At 37.4% G+C, this 20,519-nt stretch overlaps 1 protein-coding gene across 1 annotated transcript; it reads left to right on the forward strand.

Moving 5' to 3' along the window:
- Positions 1-4,311: 4,311 nt before the first annotated feature.
- Positions 4,312-19,634, forward strand: LOC131429675 (uncharacterized). The gene is made up of 5 exons (XM_058593964.1): positions 4,312-4,681; positions 17,038-17,315; positions 17,379-17,532; positions 17,600-18,686; positions 18,746-19,634. Exons 2-5 carry the CDS (start codon positions 17,194-17,196, stop codon positions 19,303-19,305), a joined length of 1,923 nt encoding a protein of 640 aa, XP_058449947.1. The 5' UTR covers positions 4,312-4,681; positions 17,038-17,193; the 3' UTR covers positions 19,306-19,634.
- The last annotated feature ends 885 nt before the right edge of the window (positions 19,635-20,519 follow it).

Raw genomic sequence — 20,519 nt, forward strand, 5'->3', positions numbered from 1 at the left:
GCCGTTTTCAAGTATTATCCTTCCTTCCTCTTCTTGGAATCTTAATTGAGTCTTTTAGTTTTTTACTCTTCTTATTTGAATTTTTATTAATCTCGAGTGCTCTTTGAGTCGTATTTGAGTGTACTTTGAATATTCTTTGAGTAATCTCTTTTGAGTTGAGTCATTTCTGATCCTTCTTCTTCAAAGTCAAAGTCTTGGCATTACATTCCTTTTGTGGAATTTGACCTTTCTGTTTCAACAGACTTCGCAGCCGATTCTTAGAGTATAGAATCATTGCATGGCTAGTACTATGAATCCTACTGACACTAAGAATCCTTCCAGGTCGGGGCTCGAACATACGACAACTGGCTTGTAAGACCAGCGTCCTATGCATTGAACCGCCAACCCGGGACAAATTCTTCTTCTTTGAATCTTTATTAAGTTTTCTTTGAATCTTTACTAAGTTTTCTTTGAATCTTCTTCCAGGTTTCTTTGATTCTTTTTTTGACTCTGTTTCGATTTTCACTTGACTCCTCTTTGAGTCTTATTTGAATCTTCCGTCAATCTTCTTTGTGTTTAATTTTAATCTTTTTAGAGTCATTTGCTTTTGAGTCTTCTTTGAATGTACTTTGAATCTTCCTTGAGTCTTTCTTGGATGATTTTTGTGCCTTCTTTGAGTCTTAATTGAGTTTTCTTCTTGGAGTCTTAATTGAATTTTCTTTGTGCCTTATTTGAATTTTCAGTGCCTCTTTAAGTCTTCTCCGAGTCCACTTTGCGTCTTCTCAGAATGTACTTTGAGTTTTCTTTGAGTCATGAATGAATGAATGAAGGAATTAATGATTGTTTATTTATACTCGGTTTCAACCGTTAGGTCTTTCATCGAAGAAGACTTCTTTAAGTATTATTTGAGTTATTTTTAAGTATTATAGGAGTATTCTTTTGCTCTTCGATTAGCCTTCTTTGTTCCTTATTTGAATTATCTTCAAGTCTTTTTTGTGTATTCTTTGAGACTTTTCTGAACATATTTTGAGTGCTAACATTATCCAGATGGTTCGGAATTCATAAGTTGTTTGCGAACTTCGGAACCCTGATAATTCTTTGATTGATAAATCGTACTAACAAAAAACTCTCGCCTTTTTCTTAGGTGATAATTTCGCTTACTAACAAAACCATACACCAAGTTCTATCCAAAACCTTGAACCTAATACAAAAGTGAACTCTTGCAAGCAAAAATTTGATACAATCGGCCGGACCGCATTTGTGTACATGAGCAACTCCGAATAAGCCGAACTAGCCTCGGCTGGACTGAACGGATTAGTCGTCAGTGGAAATGCGTTGCATGTGAAAATTACCGGGAAGGGTAGAAACTCGATGGTGGACGAATTTCGGCCTTTGCAGAAAACTCCAAAATCATGTTGGTTTTTCGTTTGGAATATTAGTCACTGTGTGCCGACCGATCAAGTGTTGAGATTGTTCGATCTAAGGAGTGTATCGATAAGTAGTTAGCAACATTCAATCAGTTATTACTTTGAAATGGCTTAATTTTTTGCAGCGTGTTTTGCGGTGACATATCGATATCAATTGGTTTCGGTACGGTTTATCGTTTCAATGATGAGTCGAATTGATCCGGAAACGCGAAAGCACGCTTGGTGCTCAGAAAGTGGTGGCACGTACAACGAAATTGCTAAACGGGTGAAAGTGCACCACACCAGTGTCAAAAATACTATCGCGAAGTTCGGTAAGACCCTTTCCATGAAGAATTTGCCCCGATCCGGTAGGAAAACGGATCCCAGCCAGCTCGGCCGGGACTTAAAAGTGGTTAAGTACATCAGGAAAAACCCATCGGCGTCGACGCGGGATTTGGCCAAGCAGGTCAACACCAGCATCGGGATGATTTAACGGATCAATGTTCAGAACTCCCTGAAAACGTACAAGAAACAGAAGATGCCGAAAAAGTTCCTGGTACAGCAAGTTCAGGCCAAAACAAGAGCGCGAAAACTGTATAACCGGATTCTACAGAATAAAGACGGATGCATCCTGATAGACAACAAAACCTACGCCAAGGAAGAATCTCGAGCGCTGCCCGGACCGCAATATTATACGAAATCGGTGTACCAGGACCTGGACGACGCTGGCACCACGGTGTCGATGGAAAAGTTTGGGCAGAAGGTGTTGGTCTGGCAAGCAATTTGTACCTGTGGTTTGCGGTCGTCGATTTTCTTCACGAAGGGCACAATTAACACCGTACGAGGAAGAATGTTTGAAGAATGCTGCCACTGTACAGAAATCATAAGGCTCCTCCTCTCTTCTGGCCGGATTTGGCTTCAGCCCACTACGCCAACTCCATTCTACAGTGGTTGTCAAAAAATAATGTAAAATTCGTGGAAAAGGACATCAACCCACCGAACTGCCCGGATTTTCGGTCAATTGAAAGGTATTGGGTAATTGTCAAGCGGCACTTTCGGAAGGAAGGTACAGTGTCCCAAAACATGCAGGAGTTCAAAAAAAAAACTGGACAGCTGCCACCAGGAAAGTCACAAAAGTAACTGTGCAGAATTTAATGAAGAATGTCAAGTCCAAAGTGCGAGCGTCTCACAGAAACTAGGATTTTCTTCAATATAATCAGTGAAATGCATAAAAATGTAATTTTTCTACAATGTATCGAAAACTGATGTCAAATATGTTTTTTTTTGCTTTTTATTCAATAATCAATGTTGCTAACTACTTTTCGATATACTCCTTATTCGGGACGGTCGTTAGGAATCGATTGCTTGAGAAACAAACCTACGGTTCGGTGGCACTGATTCTGAATGTCAAGCCATTCGAGGTAGTTGGGGCGCTAAATGGACTGATTCTGGATGGACAATCTCTGCAAGTCACCGATAACAGAGAATTATTTAGAAATGCGATGTCGTCGATGTGTGACTCTCGGGAACAAGTCGTCGGCGATTTAGAGATGCCAAACCGAAATGCGACCATCGTCCATGATCTGGTAAATTTAAGTGTTGTTCTAATTTGTGTCATTTTCATGTGTTTGTTTAGTCAGTTTGTTTCAATCGGAAAATGTAAAAAAATGAGGAAATTTCAACAAACGACTTTATCCAAAAATGTTATTATATACATATTTCCATGATCATGGAAATTAATCATCATGTTCTGAAACACTTTCCGAAACAAATTTCTGGATACGCGCCTGGAATTGATAATCATGTTCTGAACCGGAATGTGATTCACGGATGGATAGTACCAAGTACTTGATTGTCCCGGATTGGTATGGGGGGGGCAAAAATAAACAACATATCAAACGTTGACCATTTAATTGCTTTCGTGAAGTTTGAGGCAGGGAATGAACTGACGATAAACTAAGCGCTCTCGAACGAGACTTTGATCATAAAATATCAACCGTTGATAAAATGAAAGTTTCGACTACAATGAAGTATTGTAATGCTGGAGTAGCCCCGCAGCACTGCACATAGTCGCTGATAAGACCGAAAGGTTTGAAATGTATACTACAGCTGCATTTCTGGAAAAAATTACAGGCTGGTTTCGAATGATTAATAATCGGTAAGGGCAATCCGCACTGAGTAATAGCGAAATAGAAAAAGTATTGCAAGTGACGAACCATTTGCGCCGTACCTTTGCTTTTCTCATTGATCCAATATCGACGAAAACGTCCTACATCGCATTAGTTTTCAATAATTAATGTACGGATTTTAACTTTTTCAATGACCAAACTCATCTGATTGCAATGCCCAATTTACTTGCACATCGAAAAGAACAACAATTTAAAAAAAATCTTTCACACAAAATCAAAAGCAGCAAAACGTGCATCCTACAGAATGGCAAAGTTCTTCACACCATATGTGTTCGCGTATCGTTGCGTATCGGAATATTGGTGAAGCAATCGAGGATGATTCAGTAGAACTCGACTACGATAATTGCGTTTCGAGGTCCAGTGATATATTTTCGATCGAGCAGAAGAAATACATTCATCTGTGAGTCGTTTTTCAATTTTTCAAATTGTTATTCAAGCAGTATTGAATTAATTAATTTTTGAAGAAATGAACAATAATTTCAATACGAATGTAACTTCTGGAATGAATACAATACACGTCATATCTTATATGAGAAACGTAAAATACCGGTCAATATATATCTATTAGCATATACCTAATAAACTCATGCTTCCGATGGCAAATAGAGAAATAGCTCGCTCTGTTTCTAGGGAGAGAGAGAGAGCCCGCAACGGAACCGCTGTTAACTCGGGGCCATTCTCTCTCACCGGTGAGCGAGTATCTCACTGGTGAATTCGTTTGATACTGTTTGCCTGCGTAGTTCTCGCAAACATACCGCCCGTAGTAGTTGTGAAGAAGATGTAGCTGGCGAGTATCGTGCCTAGTTCAGCTGTTCATCTCGTCTCGAATTTTTTTTGGTTGGTTAGTGAAATTCATTAGATTGTAGTCGGGGAAGTTTCCGCTATTGTTGAAGTGTTTGCAAGGTGAAAAGTAACTGAATCGGATATATTTGGGCTCGATCAGAACAACGGTAAACGGAACTGGTGATGAGCGTCTGGATGAAATCATAATCGGCGTAGAAACTGCGGATTATTACCGTAGCGGTAGCGTGAGGTTGGACAAAAACCATTTTCCCATTTTCATCGATTTTCTCCTCCCTTATATCGGTGCTGACAGGGAGCAAAAGGGTAAGCAACACAACAGTTATGTAGAGTTAGATGAGCTATCTCTTGTTTTGCATTTTACCCTCGGTTCTCGTTCAGTAACATACAGTTTGAAGTTAACTCGTAATTACTTTATTAGTGTCATAGTATATTGCTGTACCAACGGTCGCATCTCGGTAACGTTTCGTGAAAACAAACAAATCAATTCTATTGGTTATGTTTTCAATAGATGCGTTAAAAATAGATTGTTTCAATTCCACTTCAGAAACAAACAATGATTGTTGAGCTATTATCGAAGCTGTACATTCGACAGAAACCGATCCTACTTTCTCCTAATTCTCTTTTTTCGATACCACAGTGGTAAAAACATTTTACGAATCTCAGCAACGAATAGGATAAGATGAAAACCGAAAGCCGTGAAGTGATTCCGTTTTGGATGTGAACGTGATCAGCAAGATGATTGAAACGGTTCATTGGATGAATATGGCTGATATAATGAGCTGGAACTTGAATTGTACCATTTTGCAGAGAACTGAAATAGTTCCATTTTATTTTTTCTGAATAGACTCATTAATTGCCAGATCGGTCGATATCCAAAAACCACTCCCAATGTGAATCCATTAAGTTTCCAGACTGATTCCATAAATCGCAAAATAAACAAGATTTCTTGAGTGTTTTCCCAAATTATTATTTAAAGTATTCTCCCTTAGATTTAATTCATTTTTTACAGCGTTTCAATAGTGATTGAAATGTTATTTTGTGGTATAGCCTCCAATACTTGTGTCGAAGCAACATTTTCAAAAAAGTTTTCTTTCAATTTCAACTTTGAAAACAATGAGAAGTCACGCGGCGCCCTATCAGGTGAATACGGTGGGTGGTCCAATCCGCAGACTTGATTTCGGGCCAAAAACTGACGAACACGGCTGATTGATTTGTGACTCGGAACATTTTCGTGACCGTTTGACCAGTTGGAACAAACTCTTTGTGGATGAGGATTTTGCTATCGGAAGAAAGTGATAAGCATAGTTTTGATTCTTGAAGGAGATTTTCGCGTTTTTTGTTTGGCTTGTGATGAGTTTTTTTGAATTTCACTCCGAACTTGGGTGCTTAGGTTTTTTGGATCGTTCTGAAAGCACCATTTTTCGTCGCCAGTCACAATTGTTTTCAGGAAGTTTGGATCATTTCTGGCGGCAGCAACGACTTCTTTGGAATAATTGACACGAAGTGATTTCTGCTCGTCCGTCAGTGCGTTCGGGACGATATTTGCAGAGACCTTTGGTTTCCATTACGACCATTCGCAACATAATCACAAACTTGTGATTGAATTGGGATGAAAATGTTTCTCTCAGAGACACGACTTGAACTTTCCAAGCATCTGCATTTCTAGAACTGTTCTTCCAATTTTACTAACATTGAACTAAAATACGGCGTATAGAAGTGTGATTTTGAGCCTCTATGATTTTGATTAATAATATATTATATTCTGTCTCAAGATTTATTCCTCGTTAGTTCTCAGTATGCTATTGGGAGTACAAATTAATACGGTTCGTTTTTTCTTGGGGTCAAAAATGCATTTATTTTAAATAAAAAAGAAATAAAAATCAACCAAAGTATCGTCCATCGCTAGCTACCCACCTCTCAGGCAATTTTCGAATTCCATCTCAAAAAACTGTCTCGTCTTTCGAAGTGATCCAGATCGTGCCAGTCATCGTCGGAACAACCAGTCATGTTGTTTCCTGCTTCCATGTCGTAAAAGGACAGAATTGCAATTGTTTTTATCTATTAATATTTTTCCCAGAGATTTTTTCTTATCTATTCCTTCGAACTTTTAAGAATAGTCTAAGCTGAAAAATGTATCTTATTTCTCGTTCTTCAACACTATACGTGGTGGTGAGCTCAATTTATACTCATCCCTCATCGCTTATTTTCATATGTTGATTCGATAGCGGTGCTTTCAATGAAAGTGTTCTTCCTAGTTATTTATTTCATAAGCTGGTCCAACAAGCCAGTTGTCGTATGTTCGAGCCCTGAGCTGGAAGGATTCTTAGTGTCAGTAGGATCGTAGTACTAGCCATGCAATGATGCTGTACGCTATGAATAAGCTGTGAGGTCGGTTGAAACAGAAAGGCCAAATTCCACAAACGGAATGTAATGCTTTTCATTTACTAAGTTCAATTACATTATGTATTCAGTTTTATAATTCATATTGTAAGCCGCCAGGATTGTGATGAACCCAATTTGTCCGCGTGCCTTGTCTCTATTTCGAATATGGTGATTCGATAGCAATAAAATTATTTTTATTGATCTAGCACACATTTGTTTAGCGTTTACATGATCAACTAGAGATCTGTCGAGAGAAATTCGAATTATATAGTTTTAGTAGTTCTTTCGAATTGTTCAGTCCGTATTCTTTTTGGTCCAGACGTCTTGATTGTCTTAAACATTTTTAGTTGAAATAGTTAAGCTATTTGGACATTTATTGATAGAAGATCAGGGAAGAACAAGCGCAAAATTTGTCTTGGAACTGTAAGGATGAGAGCAGCTAAAGAGCATAAAGTTTAACTATGAAACAAACCGAGATCAACTAGAGTGATAGTTGTTCGTCCGATTCGGTTCATTCGAAAATAAATAAATAATCAAAAAAATCAAATCAACAATTTGGATCAATCCGCGATTTGCGACTTTGACGCTTCTCCGAATAAGTTTACACCTTCGCCTTGGGAAGCAGTCTGACGTCTTCAGGTTGGCCTGTATCCACAGCAGATTCTATACTGATAGACGAGTTTTGTTCGGGGTTGGGTCAATCTGCGACAAATCTGGTCAGGAATTTTAAATGCTAACAGTTTTCATGACATTTAATTAATAAAAAATTGGAATCATTTTTCTTAGCGACAACCTACAAGTTTAAATTTAAATTTGTTAATACTTTGAATTTACAAATTGCAAAAATTGTCCTTAAGTCAACGACGACCACGATTCAATTGAGAAAAAATACAATGGTACAGGACAATGTCAAAAAATATATTCAGTGGTATTGGTCGACCGGAAAGAGAAGATGCGCGAGCTAGCAGCTGCCACAAAGACCAGTACTGAGCGCTCACGCCATATTTTGGGCAAGATTATGCAGATGTATAAATTATCTAGCCGTTGATTGCCTCGCATACTGATTCCGAACTAAAAACACGAACGCGAGCACTATTCGGAAGCGTGTTTGACCATACTGATGCGAAGTCGATTGGACTAACTGCAACGATTGGAAAATGTTGATGAAACCTGCATCCACTATTCCCCACCAGAGAACAGAATGAGTTCCCGAAAATTGACTAAAGCCGATACGAGTGTTCTAAAGAAACATAGCGAGGCTCAATTCTTAGGAAAGGTCATGGCATAAGTTTTCTAGCATTGTCGTCGCGTAATAAGCGTGAGCTACCTAGAAACAATAGATACTACTTGAAACTGTTTAGTTGATATAAAAAAATCACACACATCCCAATCTGGGCTAAAATTATTATTTAGAGCTCCAATTGCATTACCAGCCACATCATTCGCCCGATTGAGTGAACTCAGATTATTGTCTGTTACCAAATCAAAACGAGAGCATAAAATTAAAAGTCCACAAAATTAGTTTGAGAAAAAAAGAAATATATATATATATATATATATATATATATATATATATATATATATATATATATATATATATATATATATATATATATATATATATATATATATATATATATAGTATTTATATAGCAGTTGAAATTGGTTGAAAATATTGATATAAAGGTTTGTCAGAGTTCTTCATCAAATATCTGCACAAAAGATTTCCATTTTAACATGTGACTTTTTCCGTTGATTAATGAACTTCTAAAGAATCACTGCAATTAAATACATACTCAGAGAGAAAAGTATAACTTTTTACTTATCACTTTTTATGAACTTGTACAAATCTGTATTAAATTTAGGAAATCTGTATAAAATCTGTACTTTGATTTAAATCAATGTGCAATCGCAAAATCCTATACAATACCAATTAATCTGTTTAAATAGAATCTCTGGCTCTGCATTTTGTTTTTAGAAGAGCTAATGCCTAAATAAGAACAATTCCTTTTTTTGTTTTTTTTTAAGTTTTACCAAATTAACTGCACAGTAAAATTATAAATTTAAAAAGAAAGGTAACGAAAACGACCTAAAAATTTTGAACTTCGAAACGATTTAATACTAGTTTTAAAAATATCGTGTGTTTTCTTATAGTTGGCATTAGGCCCTTTTCAAGAAGAATTCTGACATTTTGAACCTGAGAGAGTAATTAGGTTTTTTACCGTCACTGCTAACCTCATTCGGATGAACACATTTTGACAGTGCAGCAGTACTGTTTGTAAACAAAAATTTCTTTTGTTTGTTTATTGGCAAATTGGATCAGACCATTTACGGTCCGTATCGCCTAAATAAAGTTTTAAAACATTTGTTCACGATTGAATACGGTTTGTTTTTGAGATTTATTACATGAAAGTCACTAGTTGCAAAGTGTAAAGATGATTGTTTGAGATGTGTTCTTCAATTTTTGTTTAAGCTTGTTTGTAAACAGTACCGCTGAACTGTCAAGGATGAATACTTGTTCATTTGTGTCGTCACGATAAAAAAACCTAATAATGCAATGTTTTGTTTTGATTGCTGTCGCCATTGCTAATTAATAGGATGAACCAACGATAGCATGAATAAAAATCCTTTGAGATGAAATTAGGAGCAGAAATGTTTTTAGCTGATTTTTTGAATATTATTTTGATTTCCAAGGAATGTGAACCAATTTCCATTGTGGAGCAAGGCTTATTAAACAGAAATGTGAAAAAATCGTTGTGATTTTAATGGCTAAATCAGGTTTTTAAGGTATTACAAATGAGATAAAATAGAGAGCCCGTACCCTATGTTAGGAAAGATGCACAGAAAAATGGAGCATGTTTAAAATAACAAACTTGTTTGAGTTTTAGCTTGAATAATGTTTATTTCAAACTAGAATATGACTGTTTTGAACCATTGTTTCTCATAAAGAAAGGGTATGCTATCACTGTGAAAATCGTACTTTTGTGTCATATACCTTTCAATTATGTTTGTGTGTATGAAACATTATTGCGCACTTTACTCTGAAATGGCTGATCCGATTTTCATCAACTTAAATTCAAATAAAAGGTCCTAAGTTGCCATAGAAAATTCCTGAGTTTCGTATTGATCCGACATCCGGTTCCGGAAGAACCGGTGTAAAAATTTCAATTTCAAATTATTTACTCACTTTTCTCATAAATGGCGCATTCGATTTTCACAAGCTTTGGATCAAATGAAATTTTATTCCAACCGGCAAAGCAAACAACGTAAGAAAAAATTCTAAACTCGGCTCAAAACTATTCCAATCGGTAGTCATTGTTGGTTGAAGGCTAAACGAATCGATTCCAGATATCCTGGTTCTCCGTTTCCGACTCCGAAAGCACCAGAAATAGTGGCACATATTCAAGAAAAATATCAAAATGAAAGTGTATTCATTGCGGGATTCATTCCATCCGAATAAATTTAATGTTGATCATAAAGCTGGTTTCAAAATTTTCTTTAATTTGGAATTTTTCCGAAAAAGATGTAACGTAGGTTTATGCTGATTCTTGCTTTATCAACATTATGAAGAATGGTCCACTTGGCTGGAATATGCTCTTATAAAGGTTTTCAGCAGGCTTTCGTTGAGTTTGAAGTTTTAATGCAAAACTTATTATGTAGCATTGAAGACAGTCACAAGTATTTATTAATAATCAAAATGTTACTTGGGAACACTGGTGTGGTGATTTTGGATTCCCTAAAACGACCGAGCAAAGTTCTAATCATGAAGGGTGTGGAAGCAATTGTTGAATTAAAATATTGCCGATATTTACGATGCATCATGAAAACTGATCATTGTTGTTTTGTCCTGCATGGTTCGAAAATAGATTTTTAAAAATTCTCGGTTGATTTTTCAAAAGGGCGTATAAGCAAGTGACAGTTTCTCTTTAATCACTCTCTTTTTCGATTATTGTGATGTGATTAAAAAGATTTTCTTTGATATCACTGTTCTTTTTGAAAGTCGAAAGTTTCGGGTATCATTTCATGCAAAGAGTTGAGTGATAAACGTGGAAACCGCTTGGTAATTAATAGAAGAGAAAGTAAACAAAGAGAAACTGTCACTTGCCTATACGTCTTTTTGAAAAATTAACCGAGAATTCAGTCATAGGAAAAGAAAAACATGGTTGTATCAAACCATAAAAGGAGTTATTTGTGTTTAACGTTGCTAGGCCTAATTTGGCTTACCCGGTGTATGTTATCATATTATTTTCAGTGCAAAAGAAACCCAAGCAGGTTTCCATCCCTTCACATATTGTTGTTTTCTTTTGAAACTACCTAAAACTGTATTAGTTGTATTGCGGTTTCCCCCCTGTGCCAATCGGTCGTAGTTCACCCTTTATGGCATATGTAAATTCTGCCTATCACAATCCGGTTTTATTTTATTCTACAGTTTGTTATGATATTCCCGTTACTGGTGTTTGACTGGTACTCTCCAATTGAGCAAGTCACAGAAAACAGAAGAGACAATTTTGTGCCTCTATCGAGTATAATGAGCTTCCGTGACCACGTGTTTCAGTAAACGAAACAGCTGAAACGTGTGATGATAACTATCCATGTGGGAAGTAATAGTAATGCAGCTTGGCAGTAATTTCACTTCATATATGACAACGAATCGTCTCGCAAATTGATTCACATAGAGCGTATTGCGTATTAAACGATGTTTAGCTCGACGAATAAACGCTATTTTGCCAACCCGGTGCCACCTGGAGATTTTTTCGTTGAATGTTTTTACATTTTATTAAAATGAGTAAGGGTGCATTTGGCAAATAAAGGTCGTTCACACAAAAATCTGGATATATAATAATATATATTTGTTGCATAGCCAATTCCATTGTGATAACACAGATTCACAATAAATTAGATAAATTTCGTTTCATAAACCGTAAGGAAAACTTTTTCCTTCATTGTTAGCAAGGATTTTTTCTGTTTTGTTCGCAGCTAGGATTGTCTGTATTTCTACCTCAACTATGAAATGTTTCAATAGTACACTATTGAAAAACCTGTCTGATTTGACCCATGTCTGTGTTTGGTGGAATCGAAATGGTGTGCTGTATCATGAGTTTTCATTAAATTTGAACCATGAAATGATCAAAAAACGAGCAACATGGGCTAGAAGATACAGCAAAGTAATTTTGTTACACGGCAATGTGCCTGTACAGAGAGCTAATGCGCGATCGGCCATGCTACCCCATTGGCTGTATTCATCAGAATTGGCCCCTTCCTATTACCATTTATTTTCATCGAAAAGTAACTTTTTGCTGAGCAGTACTTTGATTCCTACGAAGAAGTCGAAAATTGGGCGATTGATTGGATTGCTTTCATAAATTGCCAGAAAGAACAAAATGTGTAGAAAACAATTGTCGATACTTAGAATAACATGTTTTTATTTTCCCTTTCAAAATTAGTGTTTCATTCTAACACTCAAGCCGCAATTTGCGAAGTCTATTTTACGAAGTAATCGATTTATATAACTCTTTGTTCACCAATTCCAAATAACGTAAACTTTAGTTACGAAGTCAATTCCAAATAACGCAAACATTTGTCACGAACCTACTTCGTAAAATGAGGATTTTTCATATTAGGCGCAAAGATAATAGTCGTATTCAGTATTTTTAGACTGATTTGACCAACAGTTACAGGAAAAAATTCTAGATTCAGAATTCAAGACAGCGACGAGGTACAGGTTTCCTTACAATATGAATATTTTCCGGTACGGATTTCATGAGTAAATGCCAAAAACCGACGTTTTACGTTTCATTCTGCCTAAATGCAGATCTTATAGGTCATGGCATTTCAAGGCACCTTTCAGTGCACCAGATTATCATAAATAATTATCTGAATTTCTCCATTTCTTACCAAAAGCATCATATTCTTCAGAATAAAAGTGGAAAGGAATTTGCGCCGTCACTAACACATTCAATTACGCTTACGTGCAATGCGAAAATGAAAGTATTGGCGTGTAAAACACATCTCTATACTAGTTTGGGTGTCGTTTCGAATCAACCCATACACAACCTGACAGAAATGAGCCTTTTTCATACGTGTTCCACTGAATTCAGGGCGGCGCTAGTGTACCTAAACAATACGCGTGCAATGAATTACGAAACAATCATAATTATTTTGTTAATGTCAAGAAATGCTAGCAAAATTTATTTTACTTGCTTTATTTACGGCCACTGTGTATGCGTCCAGCAATATATTTAAAAGGAGCGTAATTTTCATATTGTGACTCACGCAAGAACTCCTGAATGAAATGAAAATATTATGAATTTTTCTAACAGCAACTAATAGCAACAAACTCATCAATAACACACGCCATAAATCTCCCGACATGCTTTTTTTGTAATCTTTCTATCTTTTAATTCACTCTGCCCAACGTCTTCTCTTTAGTCTAAAAAGATAACTATTAATAGTAATTGATTTCGTTTCGAGTAACATTTGCCGGATCTGCGTTGCCTAGCCATGTCTATATCGATAAAATTCGTCTTCCTTTTCGGCTTTTTGTACCGCATGTTATGAATTGCACGATCTGTAAAAAATTCGGGCATACAGTTACTTACTGTAGTAATAAGTCCAAATGTATCAAATGTCAAGGGCCTCATAAGGATAATCTTTGCGATAAAGATGTTGAAGAATGTGTTTATTGTGGGGAGAGTCCTCATGATGATCTGTCAGTATGCGCTGCATTTAAGTTGCGTAAAGACAAAATGATGCTTTCTTTAAAAGCACGGTCTAAGCGCACATATGCAGAAATGCTTAAAACGGTCATACATGTCTCCCCTTTGGAAACCGAAAACAGTTTTTCAAATTTTGCGGAGCCAGAGGAATCTGAATCTGATGGAAATAGTGAAGATACCTCGTTTGTCACTCCTCAAGGGTCTGTTAAGAGGAGATTACCAAACCACAAAATACCAAAAAAGACACCTTCAAAAAAAGATCCCCGTGTTAAAGCTAAAAAGCCAAATTTAAAACCAAAAACTGTGCCTCCTGGTTTGTAAAATTTACAAACCAATCCAGGAACTAGCTCAAGAAAAGACAATAATCCAGTGGGCTCCATTTCACAGCCACCAACAGGATAACTGAAATTCGGAAATTGTAGAATGGATTTTCTCAGCATTCAATATATCTGAACCTCTAAAGACCATCATAACGGCATTCCTTCCAATAGCTAGAACTTTTTTGAAACAGTTATCAGCTCAATTGCCAGCTCTCTCAGGTTTTGTATCATTTGATGGATAATTTATCATCCGTCGCAAATGATTCAATCACTGTTCTGCAGTGGAATTGTCGAAGCATCATGCCAAAACTTGATTCATTTAAAGTTTTGTTGCATAGTCAAAAATGTGATGTATTTGCTTTGTGCGAAACATGGCTTACATCAAACATAGCCTTAAATTTTAATGACTTAAACATTATACGTCTCGATAGAGACTCTCCGTATGGTGGAGTGCTTTTAGGAATTAAGAAATGTTATTCCTTTTATAGATTAAACATTCCTTCGACTTCTAGTATAGAAGTTGTTGCTTGTCAAATAAATATTAAGTGAGGAATACTCGAACCGATGGATATTTGATTTTGCGAGGAAAGTTTGTCCAGATTCTGTTCCTACGCATAGCATTATTAGGGAATCTTTTCCAAATAATGGTTCCATTGATAGCCCCGTTTCAATGATGGAATATTCCATAGCACTCATGTCTTGTAACAATAACGCTCCTGGGTTGGACAGAATTAAATTCAACTTGGTGAAGAATCTGCCCGACCTCGCAAAAAGACGTTTGTTGGAATTGTTCAACAAGTTTCTTGAGCAAAATATTGTTTCACCTGACTGGAAGCAAGTGAAAGTTATCGCCATTCGAAAGCCGGGGAATCCAGCTTCCAATCACAACTCATATAGACCCATTGCGATGTTGTCCTGCATCAGAAAATTGTTCGAAAAAATTATTCTACAACGTCTCGACACTTGGGCTTCCGTAGAAATAAAGGGACGAATGATTGCCTCGCATTACTTTCGTCTGACATCCAAATTGCCTTCGCTCAAAAGCAACAAATGGCATCTGTATTTTTAGACATTAAAGGAGCATTCGATTCGCATTGATGTTCTTTCAGACAAGCTCCACCAACATGGACTCCCAGCGGTTATAAATAATTATTTGCACAACCTTTTGTCAGAGAAACGCATGCATTTTTCACTTGACGATTTGGCAACATTCGAATTAGCTACATGGGTCTCCCGCAAGACTCATGCCTCAGTCCGCTCCTCTATAATTTTTACGTGAATGACATTGACAGCTGTCTTGTAACTCCATGTACACTAAGACTATTGGCAGATGATGGTGTAGTTTCAGTTACCGGACCCAAAGCTATTGATCTGCAAAAACCATTGCAAGATACCTTAGATAACTTGTCAGTTCCTTCAAATTCCACTATGAAGAATTTGGACTATTTCTTTATAAAACTAACGAAATAGTAATACAAGATGATGAGTGCAAATAGCATTTGAAATATTAGTATCTGTCTGTCAATATTACGTTAGTATTATAACGAAATAGTCGAAATTCTCCATAGTGGAATTTAGGGGAAATTAATTTTTTTTTTAGAAACTATAATTGCACCAGTACCGTAGTGAGGGTGAGGCGAGTGAGGCGACCACCTCGGGCGCCAAAACATGATGGAATTGAAAAAAAGTACAATTATTTTATGAAAAAATAATTTCACCAAAACTATTCAAACTAGATTAAGTCTCAGATTAGTACTATACTGCTACAAAAATCCGACGAAATGCCGCCATAATCATTATCATTGATAAACATGTAAATGCAATTTAACAGTCATTTAGAATACAGAACCGCCGTTCAGGAATCAGAACTAATTGGTTCAAGTGGCACGTTCCCATAGTTTTGAGGTAGGACTACTCTTTGAATTCTATATATAAAAGCGAATTCAAAATTCATTAACGTATTAGACGAAAATTGGAAACTACCCAACGTTCTTCGGATTTTAATGTATGAGGTGCTGATGGATGCTAACTTCCACCAAGAGGCTGTCCATAAAAGACGTCACGCTTTTTTTTGACAATTTTTGACTCCCCCACATCTGCTTACTACCAATCATTAGATATCTGAAAGTTAAAAAATTCATAATTCCAAGCGATTGGTCCACCCAAACTCATATACATTGACTAAAATTGTCAGTGCATAACTTAAGTTTAACCGTTTTAAGGCATCTTTTTTTTACTCAGATTAGGCAGATTTATTAATTCCGTACACTTTTGCTGATCACAACAGAAATGATTCAACAAATACACGTTTTCCTATAGAATGTAAACGTTTATTGTGGAGATTTTTTCAGGAAATAGGGCAAACCAGTAATATAATTAGGTATTTCAAAAATGCGCTCATTGAAAATATTGGACGTCACATTCCAACAACCCTCCCCCCATCCCCTTTCACAAAAGGTCACGTTTTGTGAAACAACCCCCCCCCCCCCCCCCCCGCCCCCTTGCAGCTTGACGTATTTTATGGACAGCCCCCAGCTATCATCTGAATCATATTAGACTATTGAAATAATTACAGGGTTGTGTACAAGAAATGACCGATTGCGATGACAATGAAAATGCAGTAATGGAAACCTTTTACGAGATTATATTAATGGTAGAGGTTACGATTCTAGGTTCTAAGATACAAGCAAAAATATTCTCCACAGAATATTTTCACTGCTTGGTAAAACAACTCTAATTTAAATGTTCATTCTATTGGATAGCACATGCGTGATTGTAGAGAACTATTCCTAATATTTCCCATACTTTTGATGTGTGTTATGAGCTTATTATCAATATATATATTTTATATAGCCGACTTCTGACCTGTTGATATCGTGCTTTATGAGGGCACATCTTGAATTTCAGCGAGCCATTGTTATTCGTATTCACGTCAATCCGGTTATGTCTCTGACATTACCCACCCGCCTTTTTTCTATATACTGCCTACTATGGTTAAAATAGTTATAGCTTACGAGCTTGCGAAAAAAAGCTAGCCATTGTTTGCACATGTTTAACGGGAACCTTATTTATACGACGGTGCAAAGATTATCACGCATAGCATACTACGTTTCCGATGATTTTGAATTCACGAGCTTTGATTATTGCAGGCACAATTAGAGCTTTGTATTCAAATTATCGTGTTGCTTTATTGATTTCAATACTCAACGATATCTTTTTTATTTCTAAACTATCGTTACAGAAAAAAGAATGGGAATAATATTTGTGTATATACACAATACTGCTAACAAACTCCACTAGGATCCTGCACAGTAACTACGTTTAGCGTAATCACCTAAAGCTCAAACAATCAAAAACAAAAACACGCACACGATTTCACACCTCAAATGAGAAAGCAATGCACCAATTAAGAAAATGCTCACGAAAGAATCTCCTCCTGCTGCTGACACTTGTCGTCGGTTACGCACTAGTGGCCTACATGATCAGCAGTCGGGAATACGGGGACAATCGGGAAAAAATGTAAGCTTACTTGAGGTATCTATGCATCAGACCAACCTAACCAATTCAACTATCTCATTGCAGAAATCTCATCGAAGAATCGATACAATCACTTCCCAACCAAGGCGCTTGCAGGATGCCATCCCTTCCCGTGGAATCACCGGAAATGCTAAGCTTCCTGAAGAATGAACCACCGATCGAGTGTGGTAATGTCAACGATGACTGGGTATCCTGTCACGTGAGTTCTTCGTCCACAGATGCGTCTCAAGCTCTACTGACCATGTTTCTTCGTTATTGATTTGCAGAAATCGGTTTGCACTATCAAACCGGAAGTGGTGAAAGCAAGAGGCAAAATCACTTGCAATTTTGCTGACATTCTACGAACCGATGACTACAAGTTTCAGTTTGCACCGACAGTGCGATCAACCGACAAATACATACTACGGAGAAGCGATTTTGCCCGTGCTCAATGTTGGACAGAAAACCACGTTCGCTGGAACGGAATTGTGATAGGCATTCGTGAAGAACCGGCTCTACAGAGTCGCCAAAGCTGGAGCAAACAAGGCACCATGAACGTTTTGATGATCGGCTTCGATTCGCTCAGCAGAAACGCTTTCATACGGAAGTTACCGAAAACATACAAATACCTGACGAAATACTTGGGTGCCGAAGTGCTGCAGGGATACAATATTATAGGCGATGGAACGCCACAGGCCCTCATTCCTTTACTGACGGGATTCACCGAGCTCGAGCTGCCGGAAACTCGTCGGCGCATGGCACACTCTGAGTTCGTTAACGTGTACCCGTTTGTGTGGAACGAATACGAGAAGTACGGTTATATCACAGCGTTCAACGAGGACGTACCGCACATAGGTACCTTCTCGTATCGTTTGAATGGTTTCAAAGCTCAACCAACGGATCATTACATGCGCACTTACTACCTGTCGATTGAGAATCAACTGTCATATTACAAAAGGTTATGCGTCGGAGCGCAACCTCGCCATAAAGTGATGCTAGACTACACCAAAGAATTTATGCTAAGTTACCCCAAAAACCCAAGGTTTGTTTTTAGTTTCCACGGAGAACTTTCGCACGATTCGATCAATCTGATCGGGGTTGCGGATACCGATATTACCAACTGGCTGGTAGAGCTGAAAAAGTCCGGAGTGCTCAACAACACAGTTCTGATCATGATGTCAGACCATGGAAACCGATTTGCCGAAGTACGAAACACGTTGCAGGGCAAGCAGGAAGAGCGACTACCGTTCTTCAGTTTTAGCTTTCCGCAATGGTTCAAGCGACAATACTCGGAGCAGTACAAAAACTTCCAGAGCAACCTGGACAAATTGGTGACACCGTTCGACGTGCACGAAACGCTACAGGATATTTTGAGTAAGTATCCCGATCATCCCAAGTTTGCTGCTCCACATACTCAACATCTGTCATTGTAGATCTTGAAACACTGAAAGCAAAACAGCGACCGACATACACCCGTGCCATCTCACTATTCGACAAAATCTCCGAGAACCGATCATGTGCCGAGGCCTACATCGAACCCCACTGGTGTGCTTGCCTGGATTGGGAATCGATTGACGATACCGCTTCGGAACCAGTGTTCCGTTCGGCTATGGCCGTCGTCGATTTCATTAACAAGTACACGGAACAACATCGCAGTCTCTGCTCGGTGCTCAGTTTGGACGAGATTAAGTGGGCCGCTAAGCTGTCTCCCCATCAGGATTTGGTGAAATTTAAGAAAAGTAAAGATACGGATGGATTTCTAGGGGATTTCAGCTCATCCACGACGAAGATTGCTCATGACATGTACCAGGTAAAACTGGTGACCAGGCCCGGAAAGGCGATCTATGAAGGCAGTGTGATGCATGATATTAGGAAAAATCAGTATCGAGTGAAACTTAGCGACATATCGCGGATAAACAAGTACGGATCCCAGGCCAACTGTATATATGACAGGGATCCGGAAATGAGGAAGTATTGCTACTGTAAGGACTAACCGAGAGATGAAAGAAGTACCATCTAGTTTGTAAGAGGAACAGTTCGAGTCAATTTCAGTTTTTAGTTACCGAATTACTTTAGATGTACTATGCAACCCATGAATCTCAGTGAGACTTAAAGCACAAAAGGTATTGTTTGATTAAATAGAACGAAGTAAATTATTCCGATGTTGTATGCGTGTATATTAATTAAATGATTTCCACTAGCATCGTTCGATGAGAACAAACGCTATTTAGAGGTGTTTAGAATGTAACCAAAATATTGTTACCGCGTGAAGAATATTTGATACGAAGAAAAGAAATAAACTTGTTACGGAGACTGGCATAACTTGTTTTTTTTTTAAATAAGTATTTATTGGAATATGATATATATATTATTTGGTTGTTACCATGAGGACATCATTTGCTTCCGCAATTCTGAGATTTTTGTGTAGGGAAAATTCTAAACCTACTTGTATTGTGTAATGGGGAAAAGGAACTTATATACTAACGTACTAACTAATACAGAGAGCGAATCGATTCAATTGAAGATTGCATCAATTTTTGTTGGAATTTGCTTATAATATTATGTGACATTACATCTAATGGTTCTATATTTGTGAGTCTGTATAACTCATTTGTACTAAACCAGGGAGGACGCTTCAAAATCATTTTCAGAATTTTATTCTGAATCCTTTGAAGCGTTTTCTTCCTGGTGGAACAACAACTTGACCAAATTGGTACTGCATAAAGCATGGCTGGTCTGAAAATTTGTTTATAAATTAACAATTTGTTTAGAATTTCTGTTTATAAGAGGATATAAACATTTAATATATTTATTACACTTTGCCTGGATTCCTTCAATATGAATGATCCTTGAAGGTGAGTTTTTTGTCATACGTTAAACCTAAGTATTTAGCTTGATCAGACCATGTCAATTTGAGAATGTGATTATTGTTTGGTTTAAGAAAAGAAGCTCTTGGCTTATGAGGAAAGATAATTAATTGCGTTTTTGACAGATAATCACTGAAAATATTTAAACTTAAACTGCAGATCACTCTTAGATTTCTACCTGTGGCTAACAGACTTGCGTCGTCACAGAATAGCGATTTCTGACAACCAACGGGCAGATTTGGAAAATCAGAAGTGAAAATATTATACAAGATTGGAGCTACGCTCGAACGCTGCGGAACACCGGCTCGTACGGGTAGCAATTCAGATTTACAATTCTGAT

The sequence above is a fragment of the Malaya genurostris genome, chromosome 2 (genome assembly GCF_030247185.1).
Source record: "Malaya genurostris strain Urasoe2022 chromosome 2, Malgen_1.1, whole genome shotgun sequence".
Taxonomy (NCBI): domain Eukaryota; kingdom Metazoa; phylum Arthropoda; class Insecta; order Diptera; family Culicidae; genus Malaya; species Malaya genurostris.